Source organism: Hyperolius riggenbachi, chromosome 5 (genome assembly GCF_040937935.1).
Source record: "Hyperolius riggenbachi isolate aHypRig1 chromosome 5, aHypRig1.pri, whole genome shotgun sequence".
NCBI classification, from domain to species: Eukaryota; Metazoa; Chordata; class Amphibia; order Anura; family Hyperoliidae; genus Hyperolius; species Hyperolius riggenbachi.
The window spans coordinates 256,262,494-256,285,550 of NC_090650.1; the positions used below are offsets into that span (position 1 = coordinate 256,262,494).

The 23,057-nt window shown below is 43.3% G+C and overlaps 1 protein-coding gene across 2 annotated transcripts in view; it reads left to right on the forward strand.

Annotated features, from left to right (window-relative positions):
• The first annotated feature begins 3,459 nt into the window (after positions 1-3,459).
• Positions 3,460-23,057, forward strand: part of RIPK1 (receptor interacting serine/threonine kinase 1) — a 74,447-nt gene continuing 54,849 nt past the window's right edge. Inside the window, exons 1-2 of one of the 2 annotated variants that reach the window (XM_068236812.1) lie at positions 3,460-3,612; positions 17,210-17,411. In XM_068236812.1, the coding sequence (XP_068092913.1) occupies positions 17,233-17,411 (179 nt within the window). In that variant the 5' untranslated portion in view covers positions 3,460-3,612; positions 17,210-17,232. The remainder of the gene's footprint in view (positions 3,613-17,209; positions 17,412-23,057) is intronic. The other variant, XM_068236813.1, reaches the window with a different exon arrangement.

The window sequence follows — 23,057 nt, forward strand, 5'->3', positions numbered from 1 at the left end:
GGCGCCGGATAGGATAGAGAAAAACACGCTTCCTGCTGGAGGAGGAACTCTCCTAGCGTGCGAGGATGGGAGGAGCAGACTTGCTCTCTGGATGTGCAGGTAGCAAATACTTGCAAATGAACGAAATTTTGGAGAGGGATGGAGGGGGGAGAGGGCGGAAGAAGGTTTAACAGTGTAGCCCCCTGCAGCACCTGTGCAACTGTGTGTGTATCTTTCCCACCCCCATCAGGTGTGTGTGTCTTCCCCCCCATCAAATGTGTGTGTGTGTCTGCATGTTTAGTGTGAGTATGTGTGTGTCTTCCCCACCATCACTTGTGTGTGTGTGTCTGCATGCTTAGTGTGAGTATGTGTGTGTCTTCCCGCCCATCACATGTGTGTGTGTCTGCATGCTTAGTGTGAGTATGTGTGTGTCTTCCCCCCCTCATCACACGCGTGTGTGTTTGTGTGCATGCTTAGTGTAAGTCTCACCCCCCTCCCCCCCCCCCCCCGTGTGTGTGTGTGTCTCATCACATGCGTGTGCGTCTTCCCCCTCATCACATGCATGTGTGTGTGCGTGTCTCCCCCCCTCATCACATGCATGTGTGTGTGTGCGCGTGTCTCCCCCCCCTCATCACATGCATGTGTGTGTGCGTGTCTCCCCCCCTCATTACATGCATGTGTGTGTGCGCGTGTCTCCCCCCCCCCTCATCACATGCATGTGTGTGTGCGTGTCTCCCCCCCTCATCACATGCATGTGTGTGTGCGTGTCTCCCCCCCTCATCACATGCATGTGTGTGTGTGCGTGTCTCCCCCCCTCATCACATGCATGTGTGTGTGCGTGTCTCCCCCCTCATCACATGCATGTGTGTGTGCGTGTCTCCCCCCCTCATCACATGCGTGTGTGTGTGTGTTTCCCCCCTTATCACATGCATGTGTGTGTGCGTGTCTTCCCCCTCCCCTCATCACATGCTTGTGTGCGTGTTTTCCCCCTTACCACATGCATGTGTGTGTGCTTGTCCCCCCACCACATCATCACGTGCGTGTGCATAATTAATGGTAGTTCCCCTTATCCCATCCTCCCATCACATGGCAGTCAAGAAGATAAACCGTCTTCTCAGTATTGTAGAACCTTTCTGTATAAGGTGGGAAGGAGGGGAGGTCATTAGATGGCACTACAGTACTGAGCAGACATCTAGTCACCTTGATGTCATGGGGGTAGGCACACTGAGCGTGAGCCTGAAGACTGCCACACTTTCTCTCAACATGCCGAAAAGATTGTTCCCTCTCTAATCGACATCTGATCAGAGAGGGATCTATCATTGACACACATTACGTATCGATTTTTAATAGATTTCAGCATGAAATCTTTTAAAGATCAATTACTGCCACTCCTCCAGGTGTCCTACCTGCTATACTGCTCTTATGCTATACTGCTCTACCCTGGTCCCTGCAGAGTATTAGTGCAGTGAAGCTCTCTGCCTACCTCTTCAACCTGTGTGCTCCTTCCTCTGTGTTGCTGTCATCTCCCGCTGCCCGTAGTGATCCGGCAGCATGTACAGGATGCACTCATGTACCCTATCAGTTCATGGGGTAACTCTGTGATCCGGGAGATGATGGCAGCATAGAGGAAGAAGCACGCCAGCTGGAGAGGTGAGTGAGAGCAAGCCGCTTCGGTATTACTCTGCAATGCATAAAGTCCAGGGAAGACCAGCATTAGGAGGAAAGATGTATAACCAGCAATATTCCCCACCCCCTGCACAAATATGGTTGCACCTGATCTACCATCAAAGAACCATTCTGCACGATCGGTGATGCTAGCTGATTTCTACTAAATATCTATCAAAATTACAAACGGGCAGTATGTTGCGTAACGTGTACTTAAATGACTTCCGAGATGAGGGGGGCTTAAAAGTTTTTTACTCACCTGAGGCTTCTTCCAGCCCATAAAAGCCATCTCATGCCCTTGCTGCAGCCCAGTCCTTTGCGTTGTCCCGCTGGCCGCCGGTGAAGATCGCAATCCCGCTGGCGAGGTTGCGGCAAGGGCATGAGAAGGCTGCTATGGGCTGGAAGAAGCCCCAGGTGAGTAAAACGATTTTTAAAGAGACTCAGAGACAAAGTAATGTAAAGCCCTTATACTTACCCGGTGCTTCCTCCCGCCCCATAAACACATCTAAGTCCCATACCATCCTCCTGCAGTCTGCCGTTCAGCCGCGGTGAGCCTCAGTAACAGGCTGAGTGATGTCACTCCATGCTGGCATCAACTGAACCTGTTAACGGGGCTCACCGCGGCTGAACAGCAAACCGCGGGAGGAGGGTATGGGACTTAGATGTGTTTATGGAGCGGGAGGAAACACCGGGTAAGTATAATGGCTTTACATTACTTTGTCTCTGAGTCTCTTTAAGCCCCCTTGCTTCAGAAATCCTTTAAAGTGTACCCAATGTGGTACTTGAAAAAAATGAAATACTTACCTAAGAAGGGGGAAGCCTCTGGATCCAGTGGAGGCTTCCCAAGTCCTTTGGCCCTCATTGTTGCTGCACACGGACCTATGGAACATATCTGACAAGAGCATGTGTATGCTTGTCCAAGAGCAGCTCTATGTGCAGGGGCAGCCATACTTGCGTGGGTGCATGATGAGAAGTGCGGACACGGTCTTAGAGAAAGTTCTGGTTTTGAAGGGGTGTGGCTTGTGTTATGGGTTGGAGCTTAGGGCGCCAGACCTTATGTGCCTATAGGCTCCTGAGCTCTAAATCCGGCCCTGCATACAGAACTGAAAAAATATGCTTCACTGCAACCGCGCATGTTATCCAGTACAGCATGCCTTATGTTATTCCCATGGGTCCCGCCACACCACTGCTAATGTGCTAGTGTTAATGTACCATTGCAATATAGTAGCATTGTGTGTGCCATGTGATTATATTATCCAACGCAACATCAGGGCTCAGGGCCCACTGACAGCCTTTTCTAAGCGATAGTGATTTGAAAAAGCTCTTGCTAATGGAAACCTTTGGAGGATTTTTATAAAATCAGCTGTAGAGGGATCAAACCCATAGCATTACATTAGAAAGAGCTTTTCAAATCACAATAGCGCTCAATAAAGCGCTCCTAGTGGGTTCCAGGCCTCAGTGTGAAAATAGCGTAAACATAAAGAAGGACAAGGACTTTGAACTAATAAAAATAGTGGCAGAATTCCAGGCATAACAATGTATAGAGCGTATATTATACATATATTGTATATATATATATATATGTATATTGTATTGTACATGTATTGTGTGTGTGTGTGTGTATGTGTGTGTGTGTGTATATATATATATAACTATTCCTATACACACACATGCTTCATATCTATATTTATATCTATATACACACACACACACACACACTTCATACATTCTCGGTAGTCAGTGGGATTCTTCCTGAGTTGTGCAACACAGTGACGTACAAGGTAGCAGAGCATTGAGGTGGGTGGGGACGGCACTTCCACCAGGAAGCAGGGCGTGCTGCAGTATGAAACATGAAGACGTCCTAGTTGAACATTGTATCGTATGTTGGCAAAAAGAATGCTGCTGGAGAAGCCACGTTTCTTGTGCTGTTCTCTGGCTTGTTATGAGAATATGAGCTGCCATCTATAGGTACGTGTGCGACAAGCAGTGTGGTATGGGAGACAATTCTTACGTGAAAAAAAAACTTTCAAAGGTAACCCCGGTATCCCTTTAGACGTGAGGATTGCTAGCTTTGCCTTGCATGTTCTCGGGAAATGTTATTATTTGTTATGGCCAAGGCCAACTATGGCTAAAATAGGCGTAACTAAAGGGAGCTGTTGTTTTTGTAAAGCTGCTTTAAAGAGGGGCCAGAGTTGTGGGGATCCTAACTTATTACCCTCCCTCTTTCTGGTACACGGGCCACCCCTTTTGACAGCTGTTGTAAGCCACACTTAAATGTTCTACCTATATTTTAACCTCCCTGGCGTTCTGATTATGCATTTTTTTTTAAATCATGTAGCTAGCCTAGCGCTAGCTACATGATACCCCTCTCCCAGCCGAATTTCACCCACCCTTCCGATCGCCGCCGGCGATGATGGCCGTCAGGAGATCCCATTCTGAACGTCGTGACGTCATAGGGAGTCCCGAGGCAGCGCACGGAGGGGCGCTCGTTACACGGCGGATAGCGGCGCATTGGCGGCGATCGTCCCCAACTTTGCTTGCTGCGTGTTTTTTTAAAAAAAAAAATTCAAAATGGCCCACTAGGGCCAGAGTGGCACCCTCCGGCGGGCTCAGCTTGTCCAGAACGCCAGGGAGGTTAAGTCTCGTAAACACGTCCATGAAATCTGCCCAAATGTCATTTGGTATGTATATGCAGCAAACGACTAAACAAGCGACTGATAACAGGCGGTTGCCGTGATCTATCCTGCAGATCAACTCGCATGACTTTGGGGCTGACATTGTGCATTGGACATGTGTGCTCAAGTCGTTTGAGTGACATGCGCTTGTTTTGAGTGAGGCCATATCGTGCAGTCTGTCATTTTGCTTCTGTGTGCAGTATGTAAAGATATCTAGATGGTTGTGTTGTGGGGTCGGTTATGTTTTGGAGTTGGTTGTGCATTTGGTTGGACGTGTGTACGAACCTTAACCTACCTACTATCATGCTTTGTGTACCAGTGGGCTTTAGAAAGCTGGAATTCATGGACAATGGGCACTACAAAGCAGAGATGTGCTTTTGAGGTGAGAGATGGGCATTGAAAGGTTGAGACACACTAGAAATCTGGGGATATGCTATTACCCCTAAACCATCTGGATTTAGGGGGCATTACGAGTCAAAGGCTAGAAGTTTTGTTTAATTTACCTAGGCTTCTTCCAGCTTCCCCAGTCTATCAGGTCCTTTGCTGTGGCACATTCCTCCCTCCCCCTCCAAAAGATCTGTAAGTCGCGCATGTGCTGCCCAAGATGCACACCTCCTCTATTGTGCCCCCATGGGCAGAAATGTTCTGTGCAAGCATTGCTGTAGTCTCTACGTACTGTGCATGTGCACAACATTCCCAGCCACAGGGGCACAAACCAGAAGGAGCACGACTTGCTGACCTTTCGGGAACCACAGCAAGGGACCTATAATAGATTGAGGGAGGCAGAAAAAAGCCCCAGGTAAGTTAAACAGAACTTGTAGTCTTCACCTTAGGTAGCCAAGGGCACATGTGTCGAACTCCAGGCCTGGAGGGCCAGATCCATGCCAGCGTTAAGGATGGACTGAGAAAGAGAGGAATGTGTTCTACCTGATGGACCACACATTTCCTGATTCAGACCCATCAATTAATTTGAGCTGCGTCAAAAATGTGTGAGGACCCCGGCCCTCATAGGACCGGTTTAACGTACCTGGCCTAGGGTGATTGACCCACTGTTCTACTACTCACACCTTTATGCTATTTTGTTGTGGGCTGTGCTATAGGCCGTCCTTCCATAGCAACAGAATGCATCACTAGCCTGCAGACTAGCGACATGTCTGCAGAAATCAGTCCCATACTGTCACTGAGGCATGGAGTTCAGATCCCCGTTGGCGACAGTAATTGTGTTTATGCACCTGTAGACTCTACATGTAAAGGGAAACTAGGGATGATGGAGTTTTTTTTGTTTACAGAGTATCCAGCAAGCTCATGGTGAACCAGAACTCCAAGGAGTGTGTGAAAGATTGCTGGAATTGATGAAATCAAATAATTAAAGCCATAGAAGGTGAAGGCAGTTATTCTGGCAGTTTGCAGGAAGGTTTGTTTGTTCTTGATGTAGACTGAAAACATTTGCTACACTAAAATCCATTAAAATGAAAGTGAAACTACTGATGGTCAATGACGATAATGCTGACTGTTTCTTGAAAGCTGAGGGTTGTCTGTAAGGACATACAGAAGGAAGTATGTATATATACTAGACTAAAACATTCTGTGATATGGTACAAAAAAGTTATAACTTGTCACATACCTGTAGATGAGATCCATCTGGACTGTTTCTATAAGATCATGTGCATGTCATGTAAAAAGCTATCATTTTTGTTTATAGGGGTTCTTAAAAACTGGAACTGGTAAGCTTCCAGGAACAATACAAACCAGCTGCCTGCTGAGTGGCTGTAAAAGCCGATATATTGAGAAACGTCTGACTTTTGGGAATATGTACCCCAGATGGTATTTCAGCTGGATTTTAGGGACTAGTCACAATCGGTGGCATAGCAATAGGAGATGCAGACAAAAAAGGCCCACTGGGGGCATTTCTTCATCCATCTTAGCTTTGCATTGGAGCTATACTGGTAATTAACACTTCTATACCTGCATTGGATAGTGGTAATCCTTAACAAACGGTTTCCTTACTCTAAATACACCATTGTGACACTTCAGCTGTCCTTAATAGGTTTTGGGGCTCAACATAAATTGAGTGTTTGGGGCCCCATGTAAAACGTGCACTCTTAGTTACGCCACTAGTCACAATCATTTATAATAGATTTTGAAAAAAGATAAACAAACCTGAAGTATGTTTTAGTTACAGCTTATGCATGGAAAGCATTCATATGTAGTTATATGGACCTTTTCTTATATGTCTACATATGCTGTATGCATTACTGCACCGCGAGCAGTATATCTATGCCCTTCAGGACTTCATCGGAAGTCCGAGGGATGTAGACTTTAGTCTATCACCACGATCGCTGCTGTGCGCGCTCCCGTCAGCTCCCCTGCAATGTTCTCAAAGCGATCCTTTAGTATACAGATTAGAGAACTGGAACACAGTTCCCATTCACTGATCTAAGTGCCCAATATCAATGAATACCGTCATCAATGAGATGCCAGTGTTCATTAACAAAAATCTATGTATTGTGTACACGCGTTACTTCCTGTAACGTGTGTATGCCATCGAAAAGTTAAATCAAAATTGCAGAGGGACAATTACATAGTTACCTTAGGGACTAAACTTTTTTAATATGTATGTTAAGATTGTATATTTTTTTTTTTTTTGGCAAAAAAAAGTGCTTGTAATTAGTGACGGATGCAAAACTGAAAAAATACATCTTTTTCACCTGGTATTTCCAAATAAAATATTACCCTCATGCATTGTGATTGAGGCATAATTTAATCAGTGAAATAACCGGGACAAATTGGCAAATAAAAAAAAAATAAGTGGGTTTCAATTATGGTAGCATGTGTTATTTTAAAACTATAATGGCTGAAAACTGAGAAAAATTTTTTTTTTTTTCAATTACTCCTTATTTTTCTTGTTAAAATGCATTTAAAATAAAACAATTATTAGCATAATACACCACCCAAAAAAAAAGCCTAACAAGGTATACTGTAGATCCTTTTTTTTTTTGATTAGTAGTTAAAAAGTTATTGGCGAAGGGAGGCGCCCTGACAGGTGAAAATTGTTCTGGTCCTGAAGGGGAAAAACCCCTCAGTTGTTAACTAATTAAAGGTACCCGAGGTGACATGTGACCTGATGAGATAGACGTGTGTGTACAGTGCTAAGCATACAGATAACTAGGCTGTGTTCCTTTTTTATGTTTCAGACTGAATTGAGTTAACACTTAGGTATGCAAGTGACCGTTTTCTCTCAAGTCGGGACATAGTCAGACTATAGGGTAACCTTCACAGATAAGGAATTAGAGCCATAAGACTCTTTCCTTGCTGAGAACAGCTTCTGAGAGCATATAGATAAAAAAGGTAAATAGTTCATATACAGTCCAGGCCAAAAGCTTTTAGACTGTCAAAAATATGAGTTTTCACAAAGTTTGCTGGTAAACTGCTTTTAGATCTTTATTTCAGTTGTTTGTTTCAAAGGTTTTTATTGACATTTACATGAGATTTATGCAAAGAGTCAGTATTTGCAGTGTTGGCCCTTCTTTTTCAGGACCTCTGCAATTCGACTGGGCATGCTCTCCATCAACTTCTGGGCCAAATCCTGACTGATAGCAACCCATTCTTTCAAAATAACTTCTTTGAGTTTCTCAGAATTACCATATATACTCACATATAAGCCGAATTTTTGAGCAAAAAAAAAAAAAAGTGCTCGAAAGTCCCCCACCTCGGCTTGTATGCGAGTCAATGTCCCCCGGGCAGCCTCTCATGTCCTTGCACCCCCACGGCAACAGTGTGTAATCCAGCATTACAACTGACCTCTGTGTCCCCTGATAAATTGTAGCAGAGAGAGAGACATCGTCACTGCCCCAAAGACGCACAGTTTAAAACAGAGTTGCCGCTTTCTCCAGTGCTCCCTGCTGTGTCCATTTCCGTGGTAGCTCAGAAGCAGTGTGTGTATCAAAGTCACGTGCAGCTCTGGCGATTCCCTTGTCTTTCTGTCCTGCTCGCTGTTTCTCAAGGCGCCACTAGGTGGCATCATGAGACACAGCAAACGGGACAGAGAGGCAAGGGAATCCCCAGAGCTGCACTTGACTGATACACCCACTGCTTCTGAGTTACCACAGAAATGGACACAGCGGGGATCCCTAGAGGAAGCGGCAACTTCATTTTGAACTGTGCGTCCTTGGGGCAGTGACAATGCCTCTCTCTGCTACAACTTATCAGAGGACACAGGTCAGTTGTAGTGCTGAGTTACACTCTATGTTGCTGCGAGGGTGCAGGGACATAAGAGGGGGGGGGGGGGGGAGAACAGCACATGAGTGTGGGATCATTGCACGATCCCTTACACAAGTCAGTCCCCTTGTGCTGGTGGTTACACATGTCATGCCAGCCTGCCAGTCAGTCCAGTCCACATTTCTTATTGTTGTCCCTGCCATACCAGCCTACCAGTCCAGCCATACAAGCCTGTCAGTCCAGCTTGCCAGTCTACATTATTATTATTATTAGTGTTTATTTATATGTGTTGTCCCTCTCCCTAACCTTCCAGCCAGCCTTTCCAGTCTGAACTCTTTGTCCATGTTCCTGTCATACCAGCCTGCCAGTCCAGATGTGTTGTCCTTATCCCTATTCTACTAGCCAGACCCTCATTTTAATCATATGAATGGTTGAAATGGTACTAAACTCAGAACTTCCTTTCTGTTTATACCGTGAAGTGGGCAATACTGGGGAGGGGGCTTATATGCGAGTCAATCACTTTTTCCAATTTTTTTAGAGGAAAAGTGGGTACCTCAGCTTATATGCGGGTCGGCTTATATGCGAGTTTATACGGTAGTTAGTTTTTGTTTGTCCACCTGCCTCTTGAGGAATGACCACAAGTTCTCAATGGGATTAAGAATTGGGGAGTTTCCAGGCCATGGACCGAAAATTTCAATGTTTTGGTCCCCGAGCCACTTAGTTATCACTTTTGCCTTATGACACAGGACTGATGGTAGCGCTCACCTTTTCTTCTCCTGACAAGCCTTTTTCCAGATGCCCCAAACAATCGGAAAGGAGCTTCATCTGAGAATATGACTTTGCCCCAGTCCTCAGCAGTCCATTCACCATACGTTCTGCAGAAGATCAATCTGTCCCTGATGTTTTTTGGGAGAGAAGTGGCTTGCTTGCTGCCCTTCTTGACACCAGGCCATCTTCCAAAAGTCTTCTCCTCACTGTGCGTGCAGATGCGCTCACACCTGCCTGCTGCCATTCCTGAGCAACCTCTGCACTGGTTGCACTCCGATCTCGCAGTTGAATCCTCTTGAGGAGACGATTCTGGCGCTTGCTGGACTTTCTTGGACACCCTGAAGCCTTCTTAGCAAGAATTGAAACCCTTTCCTTGAAGTTCTTGATGATCCTATAAATTGTTGATTTAGGTGCAATCTTTGTAGCCAACATATCCTTCCCTGTGAAGCCATTTTTATGCAACGCAATGATGGCTGCATGCGTTTCTTTGCTGGTCACCATGGTTAACAATGGAAGATGAATGATTTCAAGTATCACCCGCCTTTTAACATGTCAAGTCTGCCATACTAACCCAATCAGCCTGACATAATGATCTCCAGTCTTGAGCTCGTCAACATTCTCACCTGAGTTAACAAGACGATTACTGAAATGATCTCAGCAGGTCCTTTAATGACAGCAATAAAATGCAGTGGAAAGGGTTTTTTTTTTTTTTGGGATTCAGTTAATTTTCATGGCAAAGGACTATGCAATTCATCTGAACACTCTTCATAACATTGTGGAGTACAGTGGTTTGCAAAAGTATTCGGCCCCCTTGAAGTTTTCCACATTTTGTCATATTACTGCCACAAACATGAATCCATTTTATTGGAATTCCACGTGAAAGACTAATACAAAGTGGTGTACACGTGAGAAGTGGAACAAAAATCATACTAGATTCCAAACATTTTTTACAATAAAGAACTGCAAAGTGGGGTGTGCGTAATTATTCAGCCCCGAGTCAATACTTTGTAGAACCACCTTTTGCTGCAATTACAGCTGCCAGTCTTTTAGGGTATGTCTCTACCAGTTTTGCACATCTAGAGACTAAAATCCTTGCCCATTCTTCTTTGCAAAACAGCTCCAGCTCAGTCAGATTAGATGGACAGCGTTATGTGAACAGCAGTTTTCGGATCTTGCCACAGATTCTCGATTGGATTTAGATCTGGTCTTTGACTCGGCCATTCTAACACATGGATATGTTTTGTTTTAAGCCATTCCATTGTTGCCCTGGCTTTATGTTTAGGATCGTTGTCCTGCTGGAAGGTGAACCTCCCCCCCCCCTCCCCCCCCCCCCCCCAGTCTCAAATCTTTTGCAGACTCCAAGAGGTTTTTTCCAAGATTGCCCTGTATTTGGCTCCATCCATCTTCCCATCAACTCTGACCAGCTTCCCTGTCCCTGCTGAAGAGAAGTGGGGATGGTGTGTTCAGAGTGATGTGCAGTGTTAGTTTTCCGCCACACATAGCGTTCTGCATTTTGGTCTCATCTGACCAGAGCACTTTCTTCCACATGTTTGCTGTGTCCCCCACATGGCTTGTGGCAAACTGCAAACGGGACTTCTTATGCTTTTATGTTAACAATGGCTTTCTTCTTGCCACTCTTCCATAAAGGCCAACTTTGTGCAGTGCATGACTAATAGTTGTTCCATGGACAGAGTCTCCCACCTGAGCTGTAGATCTCTGCAGCTCGTCCAGAGTCACCTTGGGCCTCTTGGCTGCATTTCTGATCAGTGCTCTCCTTGTTCGGCCTGTGAGTTTAGGTGGACGGCCTTGTCTTGGTAGGTTTACAGTTTTTAAATAAAATTCATTTTTTTACATTGTCTTGTGTTTGAAACTTTTATTATACACAAAATGTATATTAAATCCTTGCTTGACACGTTTTGGTAAGCTACAGGCAAAAATGTAATGAAAATTAATTCATTTTTTGCATAGAAATCCAGCAGAAATTGACTGCCAGGCAGGTGAATCAAGGCCATAGATATGGTCATCCTGCCCCCCAAAATAATAAAAAGGTGACATATTTAACCCCTTCCCGACCGCCTAACGTCAATAGGATAGAAAGGTGGCAGCCCCAGGACCACCTAATGCCGAAAGGCGTCAAGTCCTGGGGCGTGGTTTTACAGAGGATCGCGCACATCGCGCCCAAATCCTGCCCCCCCCCCAACAAAAGTGTGTACGTGTGTGTGGTGGTTTTGCAGGGGCTAGGGTGGGCCTGCTCCTATACTTAATGCTGTGCAGGCCACATTTTAACAACTATTTTAGTTGTTACAGTGTGGTTGCAGCCCAGCCAGTGAATCTCTGTTCTTGTCACAGTTTTTGTTAGTGGTCACCATTCACTCACTGTCATTTATTACAATTTCATTGGAACCTTTGTCATTGGACATCTTCTTGGGGTAACTGAGAAAAGTGACATTTTGGAGGAGAGTCGAAAGCTGGGATACACATTTGGAAGCTGGCACATAGTACAGAGGCATTGGAAAGCTGGGTAATATTTTGGTTGGTAGTAGAAAGCTGGGACACAATACAGGGACACTGGAAAGCTGGGACATCTTTTGGATAGCATTCATCTGTCCGGTACACGGTACAAGAGTGACACTGAAAATCTAGGACACAGTACCTGCACTGGAAAGCTGGAAGGCATTTTGATTGGCACTAAGAAGCTGGAACACAATATTATAGCACTGGAAAGCTAAGGCACAGTATTTTTGAGCACTAGCAAGCTGAGACATAGCACCATAGTCAGGAATCAGGATTACACACCAGAGCCACAGGAAGCCATTGTGAGATGTGCAGCAATCCACCAATTAGAGAGCAGATAGAGTGGCCATCATGCTTGGCCATAACAACCAGGGCTGTGGAGTTGTAGCAATTTTGGGTACATATTATTATTATTATTATTATTATTATTATTATTATTATTATTAAAAATAAATATATAAAGATATATATATATATATATATATATATATATATATTGTGTGTAGATTCATACTGAAGGCATCCAAACTATGAATTAACACATGTGGAAGTATAGTACACAACCAAAAAGTTTGAAACAACTGAAAATGTCATATTCTAGGATCTTCAAAGTATCCACCTTTTGCTTTGATTACTGTTTTGCACACTCTTGGCATTCTCTTGATGAGCTTCAAGAGGTAGTCACCTGAAATGGTCTTCCAACAGTCTTGAAGGAGTTCCCAGGGATGCTTAGCAATTGTTGGCCCTTTTGCCTTCACTCTGCGGTCCAGCTCACCCTGGTGACTGTGGAGGCCAGGTCATCTGGCGCAGCACCCCATCACTCTCCTTCCTGGTCAAATAGCCCTTACACAGCCTGGAGGTGTGTTTGGGGTCATTGTCCTGTTGAAAAATCAATGATGGTCCAACTAAATTGCAAACTGGATGGAATAGCATACCGCTGCAAGATGCTGTGGTAGCCATGCTGGTTCAGTATGCCTTCAATTTTGAATAAATCTCCAACAGTGTCACCAGCAAAGCACCCCCTCACCATCACACCTCCTCCTCCATGCTTCACAGTGGGAACCAGGCATGTAGAGACCATCTGTTCACCTTTTCTGCGTCGCACAAAGACCCGGTGGTTGGAACCAAAAATCTCAAATTTGGACTCATCAGACCAAAGCACAGATTTCCACTGGTCTAATTTCCATGCCTTGTGTTCTTTAGCCCAAACAAGTCTCTTCTGCTTGTTGCCTGTCCTTAGCAGTGGTTTCCTAGCAAATATTCTACCATGAAGGCCACCATGATTCACACAGTCTCCTCTTAACCGTTGTTCTAGAGATTTCTGCTGCTAGAACTCTGTGTGGCATTGACCTGGTCTCTAATCTGAGCTGCTGTTAACCTGCGATTTCTGAGGCTGGTGACTTGGATGAACTTATCCTGCGCAGCGGAGGTGACTCTTGGTCTTCCTTTCCTGGGGCGGTCCACATGTGAGCCAGTTTCTTTGTAGCGTTTGATGGTTTTTGAGACTGCACTTGGGGACACTTTCAAATTTTTCCCAATTTTTAGGACTGACTGACCTTCATTTCTTAAAGGGGAACTGAAGAGAGAGGTATATGGAGGCTGTCATGTTTATTTCCTTTTAGACCATACCAGTTGCCTGGCAGCCCTGCTGATCCTCTGCTTCTAATACTATTAGCCATAGCCCCTGAACAAGCATGCAGCAGATCAGGTGTTTCAGTGGTTCAGACTTATAAGTCTGATCTGACAAGACTAGCTGCATGCTTGTTTCTGGTTTTAATCAGATACTACTGCAGAGAAATAGACCAGCAGGGCTGCCAGGCAACTGGTATTGATTAAAAGGAAATAAACATGTCAGCCTCCATATACCTCTCTCTTCAGTTCCCCTTTAAAGTAATGATGGCCACTTGTTTTTCTTTACTTGGCTGCTTTTTTCTTGCCATAATACAAATTCTAACAGTCTATTCAGTAGGACTGTCAGCTGTGTATCCACCTGACTTCTCCACAACGCAACTGATGGTCCCAACCCCATTTATAAGGCAAGAAATCCCACTTATTAAACCTGACAGGGCACACCTGTAAAGTGAAAACCATTTCAGGTGACTACCTCTTGAAGCTCATCAAGAGAATGCCAAGAGTGTGCAAAACAGTAATCAAAGCAAAAGGTGGATACTTTGAAGATCCTAGAATATGACATTTTCAGTTGTTTCAAACTTTTTGGGTGTTTACTATACTTCCACATGTGTTAATTCATAGTTTGGATGCCTTCAGTGTGAATCTACAATGTTCATAGTCATGAAAATAAAGAAAACTCTTTGAATGAGAAGGTGTGTCCAAACTTTTGGTCTGTACTGTGTGGTGGGATGTGCGTAATTATTCAGCCCCCTTTGGTCTGAGTGCAGTCAGCTGCCCATAGACATTGCCTGATGAGTGCTAATGACTAAATAGAGTGCACATGTGTGTGTAACCTAATGTCAGTACAAATACAGCTGCTCTGTGACGGCCTCAGAGGTTGTCTAAGAGAATATTGGGAGCAACAACACCATGAAGTCCAAAGAACACACCAGACAGGTCAGGGATAAAGTTGTTGAGAAATTTAAAGTAGGCTTAGGCTAGAAAAAGATTTCCAAAGCCTTGAACATCCCACAGAGCACTGTTCAAGCGATCATTCAGAAATGGAAAGAGTATGGCACAGCTGTAAACCTACCAAGACAAGGCCGTCCACCTAAACTCGCAGGCCGAACAAGGAGAGCGCTGATCAGAAATGCAATCAAGAGGCCCATGCTGACTCTGGACAAGCTGCAGAGATCTACAGCTCAGGTGGGGGAATCTGTCCATAGGACAACTATTAGTCCTGCACTGCACAAAGTTGGCCTTTATGGAAGAGTGGCAAGAAGAAAGCCATTGTTAACAGAAAAACATAAGAAGTCCCATTTGCAGTTTGCCACAAGCCATGTGGGGGACACAGCAAACATGTGGAAGAAGGCGCTCTGGTCATATGAGACCAAAATGGAACGTTTTGGCCAAAATGCAAAACGCTATGTGTGGCGGAAAACTAACACTGCACATCACTCTGAACACACCATCCCCACTGTCAAATATGGTGGTGGCAGCATCATGCTCTGGGGGTGCTTCTCTTCAGCAGGGACAGGGAAGCTGGTCAGAGTTGATGGGAAGATGGACGGAGTCAAATACAGGGCAATCTTGGAAGAAAACCTCTTGGAGTCTGCAAAAGACTTGAGACTTGAGACGTGAAGGTTCACCTTCCAGCAGGACAACGACCCTAAACATAAAGCCAGGGCAACAATGGAATGGTTTAAAACAAAACATATCCATGTGTTGGAATGGCCCAGCCAAAGTCCAGATCTAAATCCAATCGAGATTCTGTGGCAAGATCTGAAAATTGCTGTTCACAAACGCTGTCCATCTAATCTGACTGAGCTGGAGCTGTTTTGCAAAGAAAAATGGGCAAGGATTTCAGTCTCTAGATGTGCAAAGCTGGTAGAGACATACCCTAAAAGACTGGCGGCTGTAATTGCAGCAAAAGGTGGTTCAACAAAGTATTGACTCAGGAGGCTGAATAATTATGCACACCCCACTTTGCAGTTATTTATTTGTAAAAAATGTTTGGAATCATGTATGATTTTTGTTCCACCTCTCACATGTACCCCACTTTCTGTTGGTCTTTCACGTGGAATTCCAATAAAATTGATTCATGTTTGTGGCAGTAATATGACAAAATGTGGAAAACTTCAAGGGGGCCGAATACTTTTGTACTTTTGCAAGCCACTGTGTGTGTGTGTGTGTGTGTGCATATCTATCTATCTATCTATATATATATATATCTATCTATATATATATATATATATATATCTATATATATATATATATATATATATATATATATATATATATATATATATATATATATATATATATATATATATATATATATATATATATATATATATATATATATTAAAATACGTGAAAGTGCTTTGTCTCTGGTTCAAGAGGAGTGCTTAAAGCACCCTAACTGGACATGGCTGTAATTCCTTCACAAAGGAAAAAGGGCAAACTTGAATGCAGGATAAGGCCAAACAAGTAGCACATGTATTTTACCTTGGAAGGCTGCACAAGGTAGGAAAAGTCTATGTATGTAGCAGTATGATAACCAAACAGCTGCTATGTCCACTTAAAGGGAACCCGAGGTGAGAGGGATATGGAGGCAGCCGTATTTATTTCTTTGTAAACAATGCCAGTTGCCTGGCAGCCCTGTTGATCTTTTGGCATAAGTAGTGTCTGAGTCAAAACCCTGGAATAAGCATTTGGCTAATTCAGTAAAACCTGAATCAGCTGAGTCAGGGTACCTGATCTGCTGTATGCTTACTTGGGGTCTATGGCTAAACGTATTAGAGACACAGATTCAGTAGGACTGTCGGGCAACTGATATTGTTTTAAATTATTATTATTATTATTAAAGGAAATAAATATGGCAACCTCCATATTACTCTCACCACGGGTTATCTTTACAGGAAAACTGTGGTGAGGAGCTGATCTATTTGGCTGCAGCAGTGTCTGATTAACACCAGAAACAAGCATGCAGCTAATGTTGCCATATCTGATAATAATGCCAGAAACACCTGATATGCTGCATGCTTTTTCAGGGTCTATGGCTAAAAGTATTAGAGGCAGAGGATCAACAGGACTGCCAGTGAATGTGTATTGTTTAAAAGGAAATAAATATTGCAGCCTCCATTTCCCCCTCATTACAGTTGTCCTTTGTCTTCTGGGTAAATAAGTGTGAGAATGTTTGCCAGGTAGGTATAAAATGTTATAAGATTCATATAAATCATGCTCAAGTATTTACTCTTGAAATCATTGTTGTTATCTTTACAGCATACTTTAAATCAGCTGGGCGTTACCGACGAGCTCAGCTCGTCCAGTAACGCAGCGCTGGATTGCTCTGGCCCTGGTGGGCCGATTTTCACAAATTTTTGTTTGCCAGCTGCGTGTCTTACCCGATCGCCGCCGATGCGCCGCTACAGAGGCCCCCCAGACCCTGTGCGCAGCCTGGCCAATCACCGACAGGCTGTGCTTTGGGGTGGATCGGGACTCCCTCTGATGTCACAACGTCGATGACGTCATTCCGTTCATCGCCATGGCGATGGGGGAAGCCCTACAGGAAATCCCGTTCAGAACACGATTTCCTAATGGGTTTGATCGGCAGCGATTGGAAGGGTGGGAGGAATTCGGCAGGGAGGGGGGAATCATGTAGCTAGCGCTAGGCTAGCTACATGATAGAAAAAAAAAATCGGTGAAAAAAACCACCCGCGGGTAATCAGAACACCAGGCGGGTTACCATTTTAAGATCTTTATTTTATTTTTATTAGGTCGCTAAAGGAAAATTTCCACCATGGACAGCCTAGTCGATGATGAAGATATGTTTCTTAATGACATCCGCATGAGTTCGAATGACTTATTAGACAAGAAAGTCATTGACAATGGTGGCTTTGGAAAAGTGTACCTGTGCTGTCACCGAAAATATCGCCTGGTTGTACTGAAGACTGTTTTCACAGGGTGTAAACGCGATTCGTAAGTAATGTCTCTTGTCATTTTTCTATTATGGCCTAAAAAATACAGTGCATTACTGTATTTCTGTACTTAAAGAGGTACACCTACAGTGGGATGCGAAAGTTTGGGCAACCTTGTTAATAGTCATGATTTTCCTGTATAAATCGTTGGTTTTTACCATAAAAATTGTCAGTTAAATATATCATCATATATATATATATATATGCATGTTTGCACACTTTCTGTAAATCCAATAAACTTAATTTCAATTCTCAAATATCACTGATGATATATGATTATATATATATATATATATATATATATATATATATATATATATATATATATATATATATATATATATATATATATATATATATATATATATATATATATATATATATATATATATATATATATGTATATGTATATGTATATATATATGATCATATATCATCAGTGATATTTGAGAATTGAATTTAAGTTTATTGGATTTACAGAAAGTGTGCAATAATTGTTTAAATCAAATTAGGCAGGTGCATACATTTGGGCACTGTTGTCATTTTATTGATTCCAAAACCTTTAGAACTAATTATTGGAACTCAAATTGGCTTGGTAAGCTCAGTGACCCCTGATCTACATACACAGGAGAATCCAATTATGAGAGGTCAATTGTAAATGTCCCTCCTCATTTCATTTTCTCTGAAGAGTAGCAAGATGGGGGTCTTAAAACAACTCTTAAATGACAAAGATTGTTCACCATCATAGTTTAGGGGAAGGATACAGAAAGCTGTCTCAGAGATTTCAGCTGTCTGTTTCCACAGTTAGGAACATATTGAGGAAATGGAAGCCCACAGGCTCAGTTCAAATTAAGGCTCAAAGTAACAGACCAATAAAAATCTCAGATAAACAGAAGCGAGCATTGGTGATAAGTCAGTCAACCCACAGACCAGCACCAAAGACCTACAAAATCATCTTGCTGCAGATGGAGTCACTGTGCATCGTTCAACCATTACACAAGGAGATGCTGTATGCAAGAGTGATGCAGAGGAAGCCTTTTCTCTGCCCACAGCACAAACAGAGCCGCTTGAGGTATCCTAAAGCACATTTGGACAAGCCAGCTTCATTTTGGAATAAGGTGCTGTGGACTGATGAAACTAAAATGGAGTTATTTAGGCATTACTAGGGGCGTTAAGCATGGAGGAAAAATAACACAGTGTTCCAAGAGAAACACCTGCTACCTACAGTAAAATATGGTGGTGGTTCCTTCATGCTGTGGGGCTATGTGGCCAGTGCAGGGACTTGAAATCTGGTCAAAGGTTAAGGGACGCATGGATTGCACTCAGTATCAGCAGATTCTGGAGACCAATGTCCAGGAATCGGTGACAAAGCTGCTGGATCTTTCAACAAGACAACAACTCTAAACACTGCTCAAAATCCACTAAGGCATTCATACAGAGGAACAAGTACAATGTTCTGGAATGGCCATCTCAGTCCCCAGACCTGAATTTAATTGAAAATCTGTGGTATGAGTTAAAGAGAGCTGTCCATGCTCGGAAGCCATCAAATCTGAATTGAACTAGATATGTTTTGTAAAGAGGAATGTTCCAAAATAACTTCAACCAGAATCTAGACTCTCATTGGAACCTACAGGATGCATTTAGAGGCTGTAATTTCTGCAACAAGAGGATCTATTAAATATTGATTTCATTTCTTTTTTGTGGTGTCCAAATATATGCATCTGCCTAATTTTGTTTAACCACTTCAGCCTTCAGTGTATTTTCACCTTATGCATCCGAGCAATTTTCACATATCAGCGCTCCTGCCATTCATTCGCCAATGCTTTATCAATACTTATCACTACAAAATAATCTATATCTTGTTTTTTTCTGCCACTAATTAGGCTTTCTTTGGGTGGTACATTATGCTAAGAATTTTTTTCCCGAAATGCATTTTAATGGGAATATTAACCCTCTGGGCGATACAATTAGATTGCCCAGGAGGGGGCGCAGCACTTTTTTTTTAATTTTTTTTTTTTTATTTTTTAAATCATGTAGCGAGCCCTGGGCTCGCTACATGATAGCCGCTGCGCAGCGGCATCCCCCCACCCACTCCGATTGCCTTCGGCGATCAGAGTAAGCAGGAAATCCCGTTCAGAACGGGATTTCCTGCTGGGCTTCCCCGGTCGCCATGGCGAATGGGCGGAATGACGTCACCGACGTCCTGACGTCAGAGGGAGTCTCGATCCACCCCTCAGGGCTGCCTGGCACTGATTGGCCAGGCTGCGCAAGGGGTCGGGGAGGGGGGGGGGGGCTGCGCGGCATAGCGGCGGCGATCGGAAGTTACACGCAGCTAGCAAAGTGCTAGCAGCGTGTAACAAAAAAAAATTATGCAAATCGGCCCACCAGGGCCTGAGAACTCCTCCTCCTGCGCGACATACCCTGAGCTCAGCTCGGGATTATCGCCCAGGAGGTTAAGCAAAAAATGGAAACAATTCATGATTTCTCAGTTTTTGGCCATTCTAGTTTTAAAATAATAAAAGCTGCCATAATTAAAGCCCACGTATTTTATTTGCCCATTTGTCCCGGTTATTACACGGTTTAAATTATGTCCCTATCACCGCGTATGGTGCCAATATTTTATTTGTAAATAAAGGTGCTTTTTTTCAGTTTTGCGTCCATCACTATTTACAAGACCATAATTTAAAACTTTAATAGTAATATACCCTTTTGACATACATATTAAAAAAGTTCAGTCCCTAAGGTAACTATTTATGGTTTGTTTTATATATAATTAAAATAAATGGATGTAGGTGTAATTTTACTATTTGGCCACAAAATGTCCTCAATCATTAGCTTCCTGCACGAGGTTATAGTACGCAAAACAGTAAGTAACAAGTGTAAGGGTAATTACAGTGTTTACAAATGACCGCAGGTATCACATTGATGCTGCGATCATTGACACGGGGACGTAAAAGTATGAATGGGAACTGCATTCCCATTCATTGATCTCCGGGCTAACGGGTGGCGGCGATAACAAGCACAGGATCTCACGCACAGGCGAGCAGGAGAGCACAAAGCGGCAATTTCCAAAGAGTACCTATATTTACTCCCCTGAGGCTTAGATGACGTTTTTAGGGGAGTAGATATACTGTACTAAAACATTAAGTGGCTAAATAATTATTGCAAACTTTCTGTAAATCCAATAAACTTTATTTCACTTCTCAAATATCACTGTGTGTGTCTCCTATATGATATATTTAACTGACATTTTTTATCGTAACAACCAACGATTTATACAGGAAAATCATGACGATTAACAAGGTTGCCCAAACTTTCGCATCTCAATGTATCTAGTTTCACTTTAAAACGTTAAAAAAATAAAGCTTGCTTTAGCTTAACTAGTTGACCACTAAGGGTTTTTTACCCTTATGGATCAGAGCAATTTTCACATTTTAGCGCTCCTCCCATTCATTCACCAATTTTATCAAATGATCTTTATCTTGTCTTTTTTCTCCACCAATTACCGGTAGGCTTTCTTTGGGTGGTACATTTTGCTAAGAATTTTTATTCTAAATGCATTTTAATGGGAATAAGAAAAAAATGGAAAAAAATTCATTATTTCTCAGTTTTTGGCCATTATAGTTTTAAAATAAAATGAGCTACTGTAGATAAAGCCCACACATTTTATTTGCTCATTTGTACCAGTTATTATGTCATTTAAAGTACCCCTGACCTCATATTAAAAGAACATTCCTCTAATTTTTTTTATTAGCTGTGCTGTGACATATATCACAGCACTTTCCTCCCTCTTTAGCTCTCCTTCTGCTCAGCCAAAATCTTCTACTGGAGCAGAACGTCGATGATGGCCGGGGAGGAAGTGCTGTTACTTTCTTCTCTCTGCGTGTCATCAGAGACGCCCCCTCCGCTCGCCGCTATTAGTTCCTATCTGCACAGCGCACTGTGGAGCTGCACTGTGTGCTGTCTTGAGGTAATTTAGCTCAGAATGATAGTGTACTAATATAGCTATTAGTGCACTATCGTTCTAAGCTAAATTACCTCAAGACCTCACACAGAGCAGCTCCACACCGCGCTGTGCAAATAGTAACTAATAGCGATGAGTGGAGGGGGCATTTCTGATGACGCGCAGAGAGAAGGAAGCACTGACACCATCTCCCCGCCCATCATTATGCTCTGCATCACGGCTGAGCAGAGCAGGGGACGGGGGGTGATAAAGGGGGAGGATTGTGCTGGGACTCTTGTGTCACAGCACAGCTAATATAAAAGCATTAAAATCATTTTATTTATAATAATCCCCGTGTCCCTGCATCCTACTTTGTCCCTGTGTCTGTGCTTTTTTGCTACTGCGCATGTGCAGCACGGACAGCCGTTGGAACAAGAGAAGGACGGGGCCTGGGAGCCGGGCGTGTGCGCACGCGTCGGGTGGATATGTGCATGCGCGGAGCAGGGCGTGCGCACAGTGGGGCGGCTGTTGCGGGAGGGGGGTTGTGAGAGTGGCCTAGAGTGGTCTACTAGTTTTATGTATAAACGACGTCAGGGGTACTTTAAATTATGTCTCTAGTACAATGTATGGTGACAATAATTTATTTGGAAATAAAGGTGCACTTTTTTCCATTTTGCATCCATCACTTATTACAAGCTCTTATTTGCAAAAGTAATATAGCCTCATGACATACATATTAAAAAAGTTGAGTCCCTAAGGTTATACTATTTATGTATTTTATTTTTTTTAATTTTTTTTTCTTTACAAATGTGTTGGTAACTATGGGAGTGTGGCGTAAATAAAGGGTTAATTTTAATGGGGGATTTATGTATATTTTTATTCAAACTCCTAAGTGGTAACCCCGAGTCAAGCTCGGGACGGAAATTCACAGCTCAGAGCGGTAACCCCGAGCTGTGTAATGTGCAGGCCTGCCACAGATCTATCTAGCGGTACAGTTTTTAGGATCTGACAGCTTGTTAAAAAATTGCACTGCTTTAGACAATAAAATCTATAAATAATCATACCTCCAGGGAGGTTAAAGGGAAGGTTCAAGCAAAATAAAAAAATGTGTTTCACTTACCTGGGGCTTCTGCCAGCCCCATGCAGCCATCCTGTGCCCTCGTAGTCTCTCACTGCTGCTCCAGTCCCCCGCTGGCAGCTTTCTGACCTCGGAGGTCGGCGGGACGCATTGCGTACATTTTTACGCATACCCGCTAATGCAGGAACATTAACACATACATTTTTACGCATTACTGGTTTAATGCGTAAATTTTTACGCATTAAACCAGTAATGCGTAAAAATGTATGTGTTAATGTTCCTGCATTAGCGGGAATGCGTAAAAATGTACGCAATGCGTCCCGCCGACCTCCGAGGTCAGAAAGCTGCCAGCGGGGGACTGGAGCAGCAGTGAGAGACTATGAAGGCACAGGATGGCTGCATGGGGCTGGTAGAAGCCCCAGGTAAGTGAAACACATTTTTTTTATTTTGCTTGGACATTCCCTTTAAAGAGAAGCTGTTAGCCATATTATCTCAGAAAAAACACTTACAGGATCTTCTCAAAAAATTAGCATATTGTGATAAAGGTCATTATTTTCTGTAATGTACTGATAAACATTAGACTTTGAAATCAACAGCACCTGAACAAGAGTATATGAAACACGGAA